Source organism: Pyrgilauda ruficollis, unplaced genomic scaffold, assembly GCF_017590135.1.
Source record: "Pyrgilauda ruficollis isolate IOZ18807 unplaced genomic scaffold, ASM1759013v1 scaffold29, whole genome shotgun sequence".
Taxonomy (NCBI): domain Eukaryota; kingdom Metazoa; phylum Chordata; class Aves; order Passeriformes; family Passeridae; genus Pyrgilauda; species Pyrgilauda ruficollis.
Window position 1 is genome coordinate 1,185,014 of NW_024524266.1, and position 14,752 is coordinate 1,199,765.

The 14,752-nt window shown below is 47.5% G+C and overlaps 1 protein-coding gene and 1 long non-coding RNA gene across 3 annotated transcripts; one reads left to right on the plus strand and one right to left on the minus strand.

Annotated features, from left to right (window-relative positions):
* Nucleotides 1–1,634: 1,634 nt before the first annotated feature.
* ING1 (inhibitor of growth family member 1) lies at nt 1,635–8,234 on the minus strand. 2 transcript variants are annotated; one of them, XM_041472344.1, is made up of 3 exons: nt 8,102–8,234; nt 7,177–7,891; nt 1,635–3,266 (listed from the first exon to the last, which is right to left on the minus strand). In XM_041472344.1, exons 2-3 carry the CDS (start codon nt 7,316–7,318, stop codon nt 2,563–2,565), a joined length of 846 nt encoding a protein of 281 aa, XP_041328278.1. In that variant the 5' UTR covers nt 7,319–7,891; nt 8,102–8,234; the 3' UTR covers nt 1,635–2,562. The 2 variants fall into 2 exon arrangements, with proteins under 2 accessions (XP_041328278.1, XP_041328279.1); XM_041472345.1 differs by lacking the exon at nt 8,102–8,234 and adding an exon at nt 8,034–8,052.
* A 1,276-nt stretch (nt 8,235–9,510) lies between these two features.
* LOC121356185 lies at nt 9,511–14,068 on the plus strand. The gene is made up of 2 exons (XR_005955521.1): nt 9,511–9,625; nt 13,203–14,068. It is a non-coding gene; the product is annotated as an uncharacterized LOC121356185 (long non-coding RNA).
* The last annotated feature ends 684 nt before the right edge of the window (nt 14,069–14,752 follow it).

Sequence of the window (14,752 nt, forward strand, 5' to 3'; positions counted from 1 at the left end):
TGTGGAAAGGGACGTAACTCCAAGCTACTTTACAGATCAGCAGCTGTCTTCAGCAAAAGACTGAAAAATGGGAGACCACAGCCAGCCTTCAGTGGCTGGAAATATCTAAGAGCAGTATAAATATGGCTCTACTGATCCATCTATAGCTGAACATTCTTACCATCCTCTTTTGCATTTTTATTGTTTGCTTCTGGCTTTTCACATTCAAAATGTCCCTCAATGCAGATATTTTGTGAAAAAGGCTTGGTTTGAAACCTTGTCTGCACTAGTTCCTATATCAAGTTTCACTGGCGTTTTGCTAGTACAGTCCTGCTGCTAGGTATTGATGTTCTCAGCATAGGCTGGTGGGAGAACGCCAGAACAGCTGAGGCAGAAAAGACCAGAAACATCAGCATCAGCCACAACAACAGCAGGTGGAGAGAGAGAAGGGTGGGAAAGATCACTAAGTGTGTAGGGAGAATGGAAAACCAGTAGGCTTTGGAGAAAAGATGAAAGGAGAAGGAAATGTAAGAGAGCAGAAAAATTACACACCAACCCCAAACCACCTCGGGAGCAGGAGACTGATTCGGAGCAGGCACTTGCCCTGGGCACAGGTGGCTCAGTGTAACCTGACAGTCTGAAGGGACTGGAAACACGACTGCAGATGCACACAGTGCACCTATTTAGAAGCAAAACAGGGCTACTTGTCACTGTGAACACGTTTGTCTGGCAGGGAATATCCATGCAAGGTGATGCAGTGCATTTTGGGGCCCATCAGTACATTTTTAGAAAACACTGAACCTCTTCAGCTGTCATGTGCACGGCTAGATCCAAAACTTTACTTCCTACAGAAGGATCTTCTGGAATACAAGGGTCATTTCAGTGGTATGGTTTCACTGTTCAGAAAACAGAACACCACCATTATACACAGAATGTTCTAAAAAAACCAACCCCAGGCTCCCATATTTTTATGTGAGTCTTTCACCTGATCCACTGGATTTCACAACCTTCACTTCCATGGCCTTCCTACTGCTGTTCCTGCTCCCTTCTCACCTGGATGAAGGCCCGCAGGGTGACAGGGGGATGAAATTTGCTCACCCAGAATGTCAGCCCCTCCAGCCACGACGGTGAAGCAAACAGCCTGACCAAGCTTCACTATCCATCCGAGGGACAGAGCACTGGATCCCTGGCATAGCTCCTGGTCATAGCAAGTACGTTTTTGTATGGGGTGACCATGAAGAACAAAAAGGCCTGCCCTGGAACAGCGGCAGTAATGCTTTGAAAATGCCAAAACGCAAAAGATCCCAATAACAAACATGGAGTCATTTCTATCCACAGTGAAAAAAGCATTAAAAAACTGAACAAGACCAGCTCTGTACTATTGATTTTCAGCTAAATGTCTGTGTCTGGGAATGACTGCAAGCACAAGATGAGAAGATTTCGATGGAAAGTTGAATGCTATTTTGGCTCTCCTACGACCCTGCTGGCCATACGTTCTATGAAGATTCTTTATCAGAACTGTAATTTGGTTACCACTACAACAGTTTCAGGCTTCCCAGCAGCAGCTTGCTGGAGCTGCTGAGGTCCAAGATTAATTTCTTGCTTTTTTGAGCTATATGAATGATATTAAACAAGATTGCTAAAGAAGCAAACTGTCAAAGTCATTTCATTTATTTCTTAATATCACATCTGTACAATTTTCATACATACAGCAGGAAATGCACATTGGTTACACAATGGCATTTGGCTGCATTTCCAAGTATAATACAGTAAGTGCAACTCCACTTAAAATGTACATTTATACAACTTAAACAAATTAAGGATTGCTACACCACTATCTGTGACAGTATAAAGCTTCGTTTATGTTATGTCTCATTACTAAACCACTTCCTGGTTAAATACAAAACATATTCAATCATTTAAAAATGGCCTTTGTGGTACCTGGCCAGCATATAAAATATTTGTTGTTTAAAATTTAACCATTAACTTTTTTGTTTTAAAAAATAATCCTCTAAGCCTATTTAAACATTTGCTATTGAACTGTTATACTGACACTTTGTAGCAGGAACCAAATTTTACCCTCCTTTTGTTTGTTCTTGCTTATCACCAAAAGAAGTTACATTTGCAATGTACTGCAGCTTTATTCAGATACAGCCAGGTGGTTAAACTATTTATCAATTTTGTTCAAAAGGTAAATAACAATTTTCATTAAAGAAAATAAAATTACATTTCAGAGATATTTGTCAAAATTTTAATGGGTAGAGTGCTACCAGCACTTGAAAAAAAAAAAAAAAAAAAAAAAAAAGAAAGAAAAGAAATAAAGAAAATTTATCTCTTAAGAAACATCCGAATATTCTCATAATGGTACTTTTGGAATACATTGGTCCACAGACCACACTCTTGTTACAGCTTACCAAATGAAACCCAAAATTTCTTATTGCCGTCCCTGTAACAGGAATGGTTCAGTTTTAAACCTTCTTTAAAAATATACATTTTACAATCCTTTCACCTCAACAAAGGTGACACTGACAATAAATACACTGGTTTGGTGGGTTTTTTCCTTCACTATGAAAAGTCCACAAACTACCTGTTGTATGCCCTTTCTTTTTTAGATTTCTCCAATGCCTTGTCCATAGTTTTCTCGTTTTCTCCTCTACATTTGGGGCAGTACCATTTGCCCTTTGGTTTATGGTTGAGTCCCACACAAGAAAAGTGAAACCATTCAATGGGGCACTCATCATTATCACATCCTATCATTTCTCCATAGGAGACTTGGTTGCACAAGCAGTATGTCGGCTCATTGGGGTCAATAGGAAGGTCAGGGGGAGAAGCTTCCCGCTCTGCTTTAGCCTTGGATCGTTTCTTCTTCTTGGATGTTTTTGCTTTCTTCTCCTTTGGTGTTCCTGAGGTGATGTCATCATGATCATGATTATTTGAGGCATTTTCTCGATTCTCATTATTCCGTTGCCTCCTCGATCTCTTGTTGTTGGGCTTTTCAGCCTGTGCGATTGTCTCATTCTTTGACTTATCCTGGCTGGCCTTCCCACTGTTTCCAGTGGTGTCATTAGTCTCTTGACAACTCTCAAACAGTTCCACGTGGCTGTCCACTTGCCTTGTTCTGTTCTCAACGAGCTCCACCATCTGACTGACGATTTGGATCTTCTCGTCCCCCAGTTCCTGACTTCGAATCAAGGCTCTCTGTATGCAGTGCAACATTCTTCTCTTCTGCACAGCATCTGTCTCCCGTTTAAATTTTTCATAGTAATCATCCAGGTCCTTCAGAATCTCTGCAAAGAAGAAATAAAAACTGTAAATATTTTTGACAGAGAGAATGGCAAAACAAAACCTCCCATTTTTTCTTTCATACAGCAACAGCTTCTTGTAGCACGCAGCACCGATCAAAGACAGATGCCCTGAAGCTCGTATCTGACAAGCAGCTCTTGACTCCGCTGGACTACTTTTGTTCTAGGTGGTCCCACAGGAATGGAATGCAAATGCTGATTTAGGAGGAAAAAAGTGACTAAATATATTTTCATATATGTTGATAATACTTCCCTTTAAACTTTTCAATAATTAAAAGGAACTAACTAAACCAATACACATACCATCAAAAGTTCCAAGGTTAAGTGCAAAATTAGAGGTGAAATTAATGGACATTTTCTGTATAACAACATTAACGTTCTCAGTGAATGACAGAGTGGGAGAAAGAGTGGGACGGAAAGAAAGCACAAACCAGTGTAGAAGCACGTTGTTGGGTTATTTGACAGGAGATGCAGAAGCACCAAATACACGGTCTAGACCCAAAGCTATTTCATTACTGTCGAGCTATTTCTGCTGAAAATATCAGGCCATGTAAATCCCTGGATTGCAGGATTAGGATTACAATATCCAGGATGTTTAGATTATTTCCCACCTATACTTTCTGTAAAATACATATTGCTATTCTTTAAAACACAAAAATATTATCTTCATTAGATATTTCCTGCAGAGCAGGAGGTAATTGAAAGATAACATTAAAGATGATAGGCAACAATGGGGAGCAGCTACAGTGTCTGCTTTAAAACATGCTACATCCTGAATGGCACTTCAAGGACTGTTCCAACAGTTTACAGAAAAACAACAATGCACAAAGTTTCAAGAATGGCTCTGGAAACCTATTTTTAAGGCGACGTTTCTGATTTTCATTATGATACCCAAATCAACTACAGCGCACGGGACACTCAGCACTCCATATTAAGTCCTCAAAAACACACTGAATGTTTTTCCTGCATCTCCTTTCTTCTCCGAATTTTCCTTTCTCACAAGTTAGAAAAGTCTGTCTTAGAGAAGCAAAATATATTTAAAAAAAAATATATCAAATCTGACCTCAATTAATCTAACAGAAACTAGGATCTCTCATACATGCCATTGGCATTACCAAAACTTTAAAAAAAGTATTTATTTATTATTTATTTATTCATAGGAGAATATGACACATATGCAAACCAAGAGCTACCCTGTGGTTTAGCTTTTGGCTTTCCTCAGCAGTTTTTAAACATACATGATTTCCAGTGAAGACGTGGAAATATTATGTAAGGTTTGCTTCAGATTTTAGAGCTGCAGCTTGTGTTTCACACCTTGATTAAGCAGGACCTGTCAGCTGGTTCTGCAATATAACCTACCTGACCAAATCAGCATTCCAATATGTTACTAACAATTTTAAGCAACTGGTGGGGTTTTTTTTAACCTACAAAAAAATCCCCAAACAAAACAATAAAAAACTACCAAAAAGAAATCCAAACCCAAGATGCCACCAAAAGACCCTTCAAACATACGGCAGATTCTACATTCAGGAGGGCAGAAAAAGCAGAGTTAATGATTTCAGTGGCTGAAATGCAGTTTTGTGCTTTGGCACTTGACTGATGTCATCGGCTTAACCCTTCTGAATCTGGCGGGTGGGCACGTTCTATGAGGAACGCTCTGTCTGAAGAGCACAATACAATTACCGACTGAAGTTCGGCGCTGGGAAAACCTCGGTTCTGGCAGCGCGCGCTGCCGTTCCCGCGGTGCCGCGCGGGAGGAGCCCCGGTGCAGGCCGCGATCCCGCACGGCGCCGCCGGCTCGGCATGCGAGACACGGAGCCGAGGATGCTGAGCGCCGGCAGCGCGCTGCTCCCCCGGTGCTGAGAGCACCGGGCCGGCTCGGGGCTGGCGCAGCTGCCCGCCTCGGGAGGGAGCCGCAGGGCACGGCAATGCCAGCAAACCGCGCTCCAACAGCGGGAGCGGCAAGCTGCGCTCCGAGCCACTGGCGAACGCACGCTCCGGGCGTCACGAACGGCACTCAAGCGCAGGGAAGCCGCCAGAGCCTCACTGCCAGCGCAGCTCCGCAGCCTCACGGGGGCTGAGACACGGCGGAACGACGGCGAGCGGGTCCCGGGCGAGGGCCCGGCCTCCTCCCCGCCCCTCTGCGGCGCCCGGGGCCGCCCCGGAGGTGACGGAGCCGCCATTGTTCTCGGGCAGGAAACCGGGACGTCCCCTGGAACCCGCGGCGGTCCCGGGGGCGCGGAGGGGGCGGAGCAGACCCGCCCCCGCCGTCCCGAGCGGAGCCGAACGGACCCTCGCGGGGTAACAAACGAGTGATTGACACGGGGCAGCAGCCAATCACGACGGGCGGGAGCGCGCTCGGCCCCGCCCCCTTCGGCCAGTCACGAGCGAGGCGCGGCTGGAGCAGCGGCGCCCCCCCCCCCCCCCCCCGGACACGTCAGTCACTCTCCGGACGGCCAAGGTTGCCCCGCCCCCTGCTGCGAGCCCGGCCAATCACAGCGCGTCGGCCGGGGCCGGCTGAGATATTCAAATCAACCCCACGGAAAAGTTGCTTCTCGAAACGTCACAACGGGGCGGGGGCGCGAGACGGGTCGGCGCGGCCCCGGAGCCAATCCGCGCGGGGAGGCGGGGCACGGCCGGCCCTTGGGGACGCCCCCGCCCTATCAGCGCCCCCGACGGGCGTGGCCAACCGCGATATGCTAACGAGACCTGTCTATAAAAACAGCACGGACGCCCCTTCCTAGCACAGCGCGGAGGTGCTCGCTGGACGTGGTGTTGTCGGGCGTGATGCCCGCTCTGTCCTTTTCTTCCCTTCCCACCCCCGACAAGCCCCCGCGGGCTCCTGAAGAAGTTTCCCCCGGACCCTTCCCTTGGGAGCTGACGGGCTCCCATGGTGAGCTGCCCGAGGAGAGGCTGAGGCAACGGCAGGCAGGGCTCGGTGCCCACCGCCCCTAAGGCCACATGCACGGCGGCGCGGACAGGGAGAGGGGGTCCCCCCTCCCGGCACCCCGGCTGTCACCGCTACCTGCGGCACAGAATAAAGCGCTCCCCCCTCCCCCTCCCTTCTCGAGCGGACGCCAGCGACCAAGTGACAAAGCTGCCCCGAGTCCCGCAAACGGGCCTCCCCTTCCTTCCCTCCGCCCGTGGGGACGGGGACGGCGTGCCCCGAGCGCGGCGAGGGAGGGGGGCGCTTCAGCCCAGCCGTAAACGCGACCGTGTGTGTCGTTCCCCCCCACTCACACCGCACACGCCGGTCCTGCCCCCTCGGCCCCCCCGCCCAACGGAGCGGGGCTGCTTCACCGGGTGAAACGAAACCCACCGAGGAGGGAGCGAAGAAAGCACACCCTGCCCCCCGCTCTCGCCTAACCCCCCTCTCCTCTTCTCCCTCCCTCCTTCCCTCCCTCCTTCACTAGCTGCCTCTCTCCCCTACTACAGCCATAATGAATACTGTACATTCCTAAATGTTGTGCTGTAATCTCTACCCCCTCTATCCACCCAGCACTTTCCTCCGTACCCCCAAACGCTTCCACCTCAGCCCCACGGCCAGGGACGGCCCCCCTTTGTGCACCGCACACCCCACTTCCCTGCCCCCGCCTTCTTGGCCAGCAATTTACACAGAAAAGCAGAGTCCTTGCTTAATAAGAAAAGCCGGAGACCTTTTGTTCCGCCCCATGACAAGAGCTAACGCTGCAGATCAGTCCCTCTCTCTCCTCGGATCTTTCCTCCCGGCTTTCTTCCTCCTTTTACCTCTCAAAAATAAAGCTACCATCCCTGTGGGGTGCAGAGGGGCAAACGGAGCCGAGGCTCAGCTCTAAAGAAAAGAAAGGGAAAGACACCCTTCCCCCCGAGCCCCAAACCACACACACGGACACACACATATATAGAAAACACTTACCTTGATATTTGGCGTCAATTTCCCTCATCAAGGAGACATTTCTCTGCAGATCGAAGGGCATAGACTCGATGGAGTCCAGATAATCCTCCACATAGTTCACTAGGTGAAGCTGGTCTCCGTTTGCAGGACTCAACATTTTCATCCGGCAAAGAAACAAAAATCCTTCCCCACACCTCTCCGTGTGAGAGCAAGTGCTGCTCCCTTCAAAGACGGTAACCCCGATGAAGGTCTCACTCCCTGCCCACCTCTCTCGGTAGCTCCCCCCGAAAAAAACCGAGGGAAGCTACATCTGACTCCTCTTGTGTGAAAAAGAGGGAGAGAGAGACACACACACACACCCTCCGCTAGTCCCCTACAGCCAGCAGCAGCTGATTGAATGGCTGTCGTTGTGGGTAATTCACGAAGGAGGTGGTAAGAACAATCAGAGGGATTTGTGTGTGTGTGTGTGTGTGTGCGTGTGTGTGTGGGGAGAGGAGGGGGGGAGGAGGAGGAGGAGAAAGGAGGGGGGCTTAAACCAGCTCCTCCGAAACAATCTGGAAACAAAATGTGCTCTGCAAAGTGTCTGTCAGAGGCAGCGGCAGCCCCTCTGCCTGCGCCAGCGCCGCTCTGCTCCGCTTCTCCTCCGCTCCCCCCTTCCCCGCTCTCCTCCTCACCGCCGCCGCCGCCGCCGCTCCCCGGCGATATCAACGCAGCCTCCTCGCTCCCATACGCCGCGCTAGATCCAACGTGGAAAACCCAAATACCAGTTTCAAACACTTGGGAAACATTCGGCCCCGCCAGCCAGAGCGCATGCGCTCTCTCCCAGCGCTGTGTACACACACACACACACACACACTCTCTCTCTCTCACACACTCACCGCACACACTCAATCCCTTCCCCCGCCCGGAACCTCCGCATATCCATCGTCCCGCCTCCCTTACTCACGTTTGGAGAGGGAGGGAAGGCGGCGGGGATGCGGGCCGAGCCAGGGGGCGGGCGGTGCAGGGCCGGCGTGGGCGTGGGGTGAAGGAAGCCCCGGGGAAGGCGCAGGCTCCGGTGAAGTTGTGCGGAGGCTGCGAGGCGAGCGGCCCGAGGGGAGGCTGGGGGATCGCGGGGGCAAGTGAATGCTTTTGCGGTAGGGTACCGGGACTTTGGAGGAGTCTCGCCTCCTGCCAGCTCGCCCGGGATGGAGCGGCTACGAAGCCCTTCCTAGGAGAGGGGAACACTGAGAACCATGCGACGCCACCCCGCGCTGCGAGCAGGGCTGTGCCCGGCGCGGCGCCGGACGCCGAGGGGAAACGGGGAGCGTTCCGTCCCTCCCTCCTCAGCGGGCACCCGCATCCATCACCCCGCGGCGCCTGACAGCCGCCGCAGCCAATCACCGCGCCCTTCGCGTCCCGCCCCGCGGCGCCCTCGGCCAATCCCCGCTGTGACACCGCTGCCCGGGATACCGCGCGCCGCGGCAGAGGGGGCGGTAACGCCCGAGGGGAGGGGGCGGGCCTGCGCACTCGCGATTCCTCTGGCGACGGGGAGAAAATGGAGCCGTTAGGGACGCAGTAGGACTACGTTTCCCAGCGGTCCCCGGTCGGTTGCGCATGCGCGAGGGCAGGTCTGGCTGGAGGGCGGGAGGGGAGGAAAAGGGAAGGAGGGAGAGGGCCCGAACGGGCGAGCTTGCTGCGGCTCCCTTATCCCGCGCGGTGGCGCGGGAAGGGTCACCGGGGGACGCCGCCGGGGGCTGCGTTGTACAGGAGGCCGGCGGCGGAACGCCCCCGCTCCGCGTGGTTGCCGGCGGACAGGGCTTACTGCCGGCGAGGAGGAGCAGAAGGGGAGCCCGAGTACAGCCCTGTGCCGCCCGCTTTCTCCCCGCCACAGTGTCCCGGCGGCCGTGCGGAGGAGCCCCGCTGCGGTCAACATTGCCTTTGTGTCCTGGAGTCGCTGCCGTGTCCCGGAGCCTGCAGGCTCTGCCCGGATCGGGGAGCCAGGAGCGGGGAAGGTGGGGCTGGAAAGACCTTCCCCCGCTCTGCTGAAGCAAAACAACGTGCGCTTTCTGCCTCTTGTTTTTTTTTAGCAGACGTCACTGGCAATCCCCTAATTTAGGGGAGACTGAGTCATCACTTGTGAGCGCCCGGACTCGCCGGTGCAGTCGCTGCCTGGTGAGGCCCTGGCGTTGTGCTCGCCGCGGGAGCGGCGGCCTGGCTGGGCACCTCAGCGTCTCAGCCCCTGGTAAATGCTTCAGCTGCTGCCACCAGCGTGGCGTGTGAACGCCCAGAAGTGGGGTTTTCAGGGAGGAACAGGCAGCTGTTTAGCCGTGCTTCCAGTATCCTCCCTCCCACCCTCCCGTGGGAGACATGCACCCAAATACTTTCTGAGGAGTGGAGACGGTACCACAGACCAAACTTCTTGAACTGATACCGGCCCGCTGTTCTGGGCAGATGTCAGAGGGCACTTTCTTGTTTGCTGGAGATCCCTGTAAGTTCTCCCCTTATTTTCTTCCTCTCATTTTCTGTTTCCAGGAGTTGCTGTTAAAAAAAAAAAAAATGAGTTGTTAAGTAAATAAAACCCCCATACACAAGGTCTCAGGTTTTTAACTTAAAAGCACCATGGCATCTAGGCATTGCTCCAAGCCAGTGTTTCTGGACGTGTGTGCTTTGCTTTACTGTGGCATAGAGAGGGAATTGTCTAATGGCTGCACTAGCCTGGGAATAGGTATTCCTATTCCAATTCTAGATTGTTGGCACCTTCTTGTTAAAGCCTTCTTGTCTTCAAGAAGGTGAGCCACTGTCAGCAGTTAAAGGTAGTTAACAGTCCCCTGGGTAGTGTAAGAATCCAAGCCAATAATTATGACTCAGTAGAGGCAATCTGAAAAGAATATAGATGAGTCCTAAAAAGAGTCATTCTTGCAAAAAAGGTAATCATCTTTCTAGACACACACAAGTAATTACACATATGAATAAAAAATGATTTTGTAAAAGTACCTGCTAATTTACTAAACAGGAACTTTTGTCCCTCCTCTTAGTAGACAAGAAAAAAAATTAGGAAGGGAAACACTGAAGTGTAATGGTAGCCTGCTAAGTTTCAGCAATACTCTCTTTCAACAAAAGTATTGATAGTTCAGATGTGCTGAGTTTGAAGAGCTTGTTATCCTCTGGCTTTTAAAAGTGCTGTCTACTAGATCCTCCTCTGTTAGCTTCTTGTATGTTAATAGAAGAAGAGTGACAGAGAAAACCATCATGGAATTTGCACAAGTCCTTGGGACAGGAAGGGACTGAGCTCTGTGATGATGCTCAGTGCTTTGTATAGTGCTGTAATCAAATATATACCTGTACCCAGAAATATCAATTCTCTGCACCCCCCTCTAAGCTCAGCAGCAGGTCAGTGATTGTTTTAGGAAGCTGGGTGGGAAGGATAAAATCAGGTGTACAAGTACATCTCTAGCATGGAAAGTTTTAGAAGGTATGGAGCTGATGCCCACTGCCCATCTCTGCTTTTCCTCCTTCTCCTCTGCTTTCTTCTTATTTTGGCCTCTTGCCTCTGAACTACAATAGATGAGAGATGGGAGATTTTGAATAGAGTTTCAGACATTCTTTTCATATTAGGGGCCCATTTCTTACTCTGGAGAAGGATTCTCAAGAAGTGAATGTCATGTATCAAAGAAGGAAGAGACTCCTGGGGTTAATTTTCTTTCTATTTCCTATATTTGACAGAGGATAAAAGTATGTGTCTCTCCACCTTGGGCTCCCAAGCCCCTTTGCTCTGTTTATAAAAAATCTTTCCTATTTAGAACCCCAAGTATCTGAGGTTTTCAGAAGTTTCTTGAAGCTGTTGCCTTACTACAGATCTAAACTCACAGCAGTTGGAATCAAGGGAACTTACTACCAGATCAACAACTTGCACAACTACCGTGTCATATACATACCATGGGTGTATATACAAAATACACTTCATATAACAGGAATGTTTTAGTAATTATAGTTGTTCCAGTCATTATGGTTATCCCAACTAATCATCACAAAGTTCAGAATACTCAATATGAGGAACGTAAAATCCCAAACCTCCAAACATTCCAAAATGCACATATTACGTAGCTGGTACAAGGAATTCTGGCTGCCTCCTTTCTCCTTCTCTGCCTTAGCTGAATATTGCTATGTGAAATACTATGTAATCATTACAGCTGTGTCTCTGTTTATTAGAAAATATAGTGTCTTCTGATAATTTGTCATTATACTTTATAGTACAGACGAATCAGATGGGTTTATTCCTGCTAATGAATTGCTGTTTCCGCACCATTTAATAGCTTAATCCCTCTTCTATAGTTACATATGCTTGGAAGGTTTTTTCCTTGCTTGTTTGTCTGTTTATTCTTTATGAGGCTAAATTCATGCTTACGTGGATGATGGTAATAGAATTTTACAAGCCTGTTAATTTTGCTTGTGGTTGTAAGTTTTGAAACAAAAGCACAAACAATTAACGTGCAAGATGAGCAGAGCTGAGGTTTGCAAGTGTGAAGACCAGCAGAGTCATGGCTCACCCTCTCATGCAATATGCATTGGCTGTGCCCTGGATAGTATATACTGTTTACAGACATTTAGGCCAGAAATACCCGTTCATGTCACCAAATAATGTTGGATGAATAGATTCTAAAATCTGGAAAACAAATCTAGTTGTCTTTGTCCTTTTGCTGTTTCCCAGTAAAGGCTCAAGAATTTAATGAACTTTCCAAATGCCTACCTAACATTGGCCTGCTGTTTTAAACTTCTGCCTTTTTTTATCAGGTATTTCACGTCTCCTCCTCTGCTTGCCCCAAGGCAGTTGCACTCACTGCCTCTTCCCACACCTGCTTCCTGGCTACTGCCTTCTTTTTCTTGCACCTGCTGCACTAGTGCACTTCCAAAGCATAGTGAGCTTAAACAGCATTACACTGATATTAAAGGTCAGCAAAAAATTTTGACTGGAACAAGTAAATGTGCATTTAGAAGGGCCAAGGAAACGCATAGAAGGCCAAGGAAAATACACAGGAGTTGTCCCAGAGTGTCAATGGAATGAACACAGATCAAGGGCAACATATTCCATGGGCTTCACATTCCTTTAGTGAATTCAAGAGAGATATACCTCAGCAGTTGGAAACCACTGACAAAGACACTTGTCTGAACCCTGACTGAATTCATACCAACCCTCAACTTGTGGTCAGCTGTGGTGCAGGACCCAAACACTTCCAATGAAAAACAGGCAATGTAATGTCAGAGCAGTTGGTAGGTAGGTTTTCTGAACAGTAGTGGGTTATGCTAAGGGCTAATAGACTTCTGGTAAGAGCAAGAAAGTTTAATTGGTTATATATGTCCACCACTAATGATTTTTCTTTTGCAGTGTTACTCCCTGTCCCCAGAATTACTCTTTTCAAATAGATTTCTCAAGATGGTTTCTCTTTTATAAAGCATACTCTTTACCTTGTGAATATTTGGTGGAATGGCCACTCAACATTTACAATATTTCTGAGCCAAGCATTTGTAATAAGATTGAGGCAATTTTTAGTCTCCTTTTAAAAATCAAACAAGATTCTGAAACAAACCAGTAAGCACCTATATTTTCTAAAAATAAAAAGACTGTAAAAGTTAAGTCAAATGTGTCTGTAATCACAGATTACTACAGAGCACCAGCAGAAATTCAGTCCACTGCAGTGGATTTAGCTCATCTTTGCTTCTGGTTTGTAATTTGTCTTTATAACCTTTGCCCCCGTATTTTCTCCGGTTCAGCTTCCTTGTCAGGTTTCTGAACTATAACTTGATGAGAAGGGCCACAGATAATGGAAACATGCCCTTGCTAACACAGCAAATGCAACCTTTTTCCTCTGCCAACAGTTCTAAGATGGTGTGGTTGAATTTTTTAGAAATAAAAATACAGCACCTTTAGCAGTAGGGGGGAAACTGTAAAAAATTACAAAGCATGTGTTTCCTAATAATACATGGAAATGGAAAATTGTTTTTTGGCTTTATTCATGTATGATACAAAACATGCTCTGGGATCTTACCTCTAGGGGCAAATCTTATAGGTATTCCTGGGACTGGAAACTGGAAAATACAGAAGCCAGGTGAGCCAAAATCCCCAAAGATTCTCCCTGCTCACCTCAGAAATGTTGCCAGCACTGCTGGTGGACAGCACACAGAGCTGTGCTTCTAACAGACTTCCTTCTTGATCAAGGATGGAGGGGAAACGTTGCCTTCTTACACACGCAGATAAAGGAACAGAAAACATAGAGATTCCTTCTAAGGTGTTCATGAGTCACCCTTTTACCTTTGAGCTTCAGTTTTTAATTTAAAGGAAGTTTTAGCCTTGATGACTCTTAAGAAAAACATGAGAACATGACCTGACAATATTAAATACATGTGAAACCCTTGAAACAACAGTTTACCTGAAGCTCAGACAGACATGCTGCAGTGGGATTGTGACTAAGAGCTGTACTGCTCTGCAGATCACATTTCCTCCTGGCTATTCAGCTAGTGCTGAAGCAACAGGAGTACAGCAGGCCCAGGCCTGGCACTGATCATGTGTACTTTGGCTCCAACTGCTTGAAACCTCCAAAGGCATCTTCTACTCTAGATGGAAGCAAAGGTCTCCTGATGGCATAAAATCTTCTGCTGCTATTCTGCCTTTCTGGTTGATGACTCTTGTGCACATGTCCCAGAGCAGGAGTAAGGGTACAGGTATAGGTGGCATAAAATGGAGGTATGCTTACAGCCACAGACCAATTGATTCTGAGAATGCTGGTATTTTTAATAGGAATAATTTATGGGTTTTATCCACCAGGATTAGTTTTGCTTTTATTTGAAATTAGGTTCTTTTTGTACTTCGGTGTTTGAAGAACACTTTCCACCATTCCACTAGATGTATTCTTTTGCATTAAATCTCAAGCATGAATGATGTTAGCTGTTTATTTTAGGCATTTAATAATTGTGGCTTTTCCCACCATCAGAAAATAAGATTTTACAGCAGGACATAGAGGTTTTGGGACTAAGTGCTAAAAGCCAGTCTGGCTAGCAGACACTAAGCCTTCTGAAACCAATGGGAAAGAAAAGGCTCTTGCATTCTTCTGATCTGTTGGCAGTTTCACCCATGATACCTAAACCTGGAATTAAGCCTAAAAAACATCCATTGTTACTTAGTATTGATTTCAACTCTGTCAAAGTGCTTGGAACCGTACAGAACAAAGAAGACAACAGAGTTAATGACAACTCTTAACTAGATGTGTGTTGAACAGCAAGACATCAAAACCAGCTCATTATGGAAGCTGAAATAATTGGCTTGTGAAGCTTCCCGAGAAACATACAAAGCAAACATTTACAAAGGTTATTGGATGGTATCCTGAATTTCATCCTAGGTAGTCTTAAATTAACAAGACCATAAAATAGGTTTCTTATTTGATCAAAAAGTTAAGATTGTTAAATGACAAATTCTATGGAAAATACCTATTAAAATAAAAAGGAAACATTTGCCACTGGTAAGTCTTTATATCTGATATGTTCTAAAATTAAGTAAGGTGTAGACAGACATCAAGTATTATGTAAAAGCAATAATTTTAAATGATCTTATTACTTATGAGAA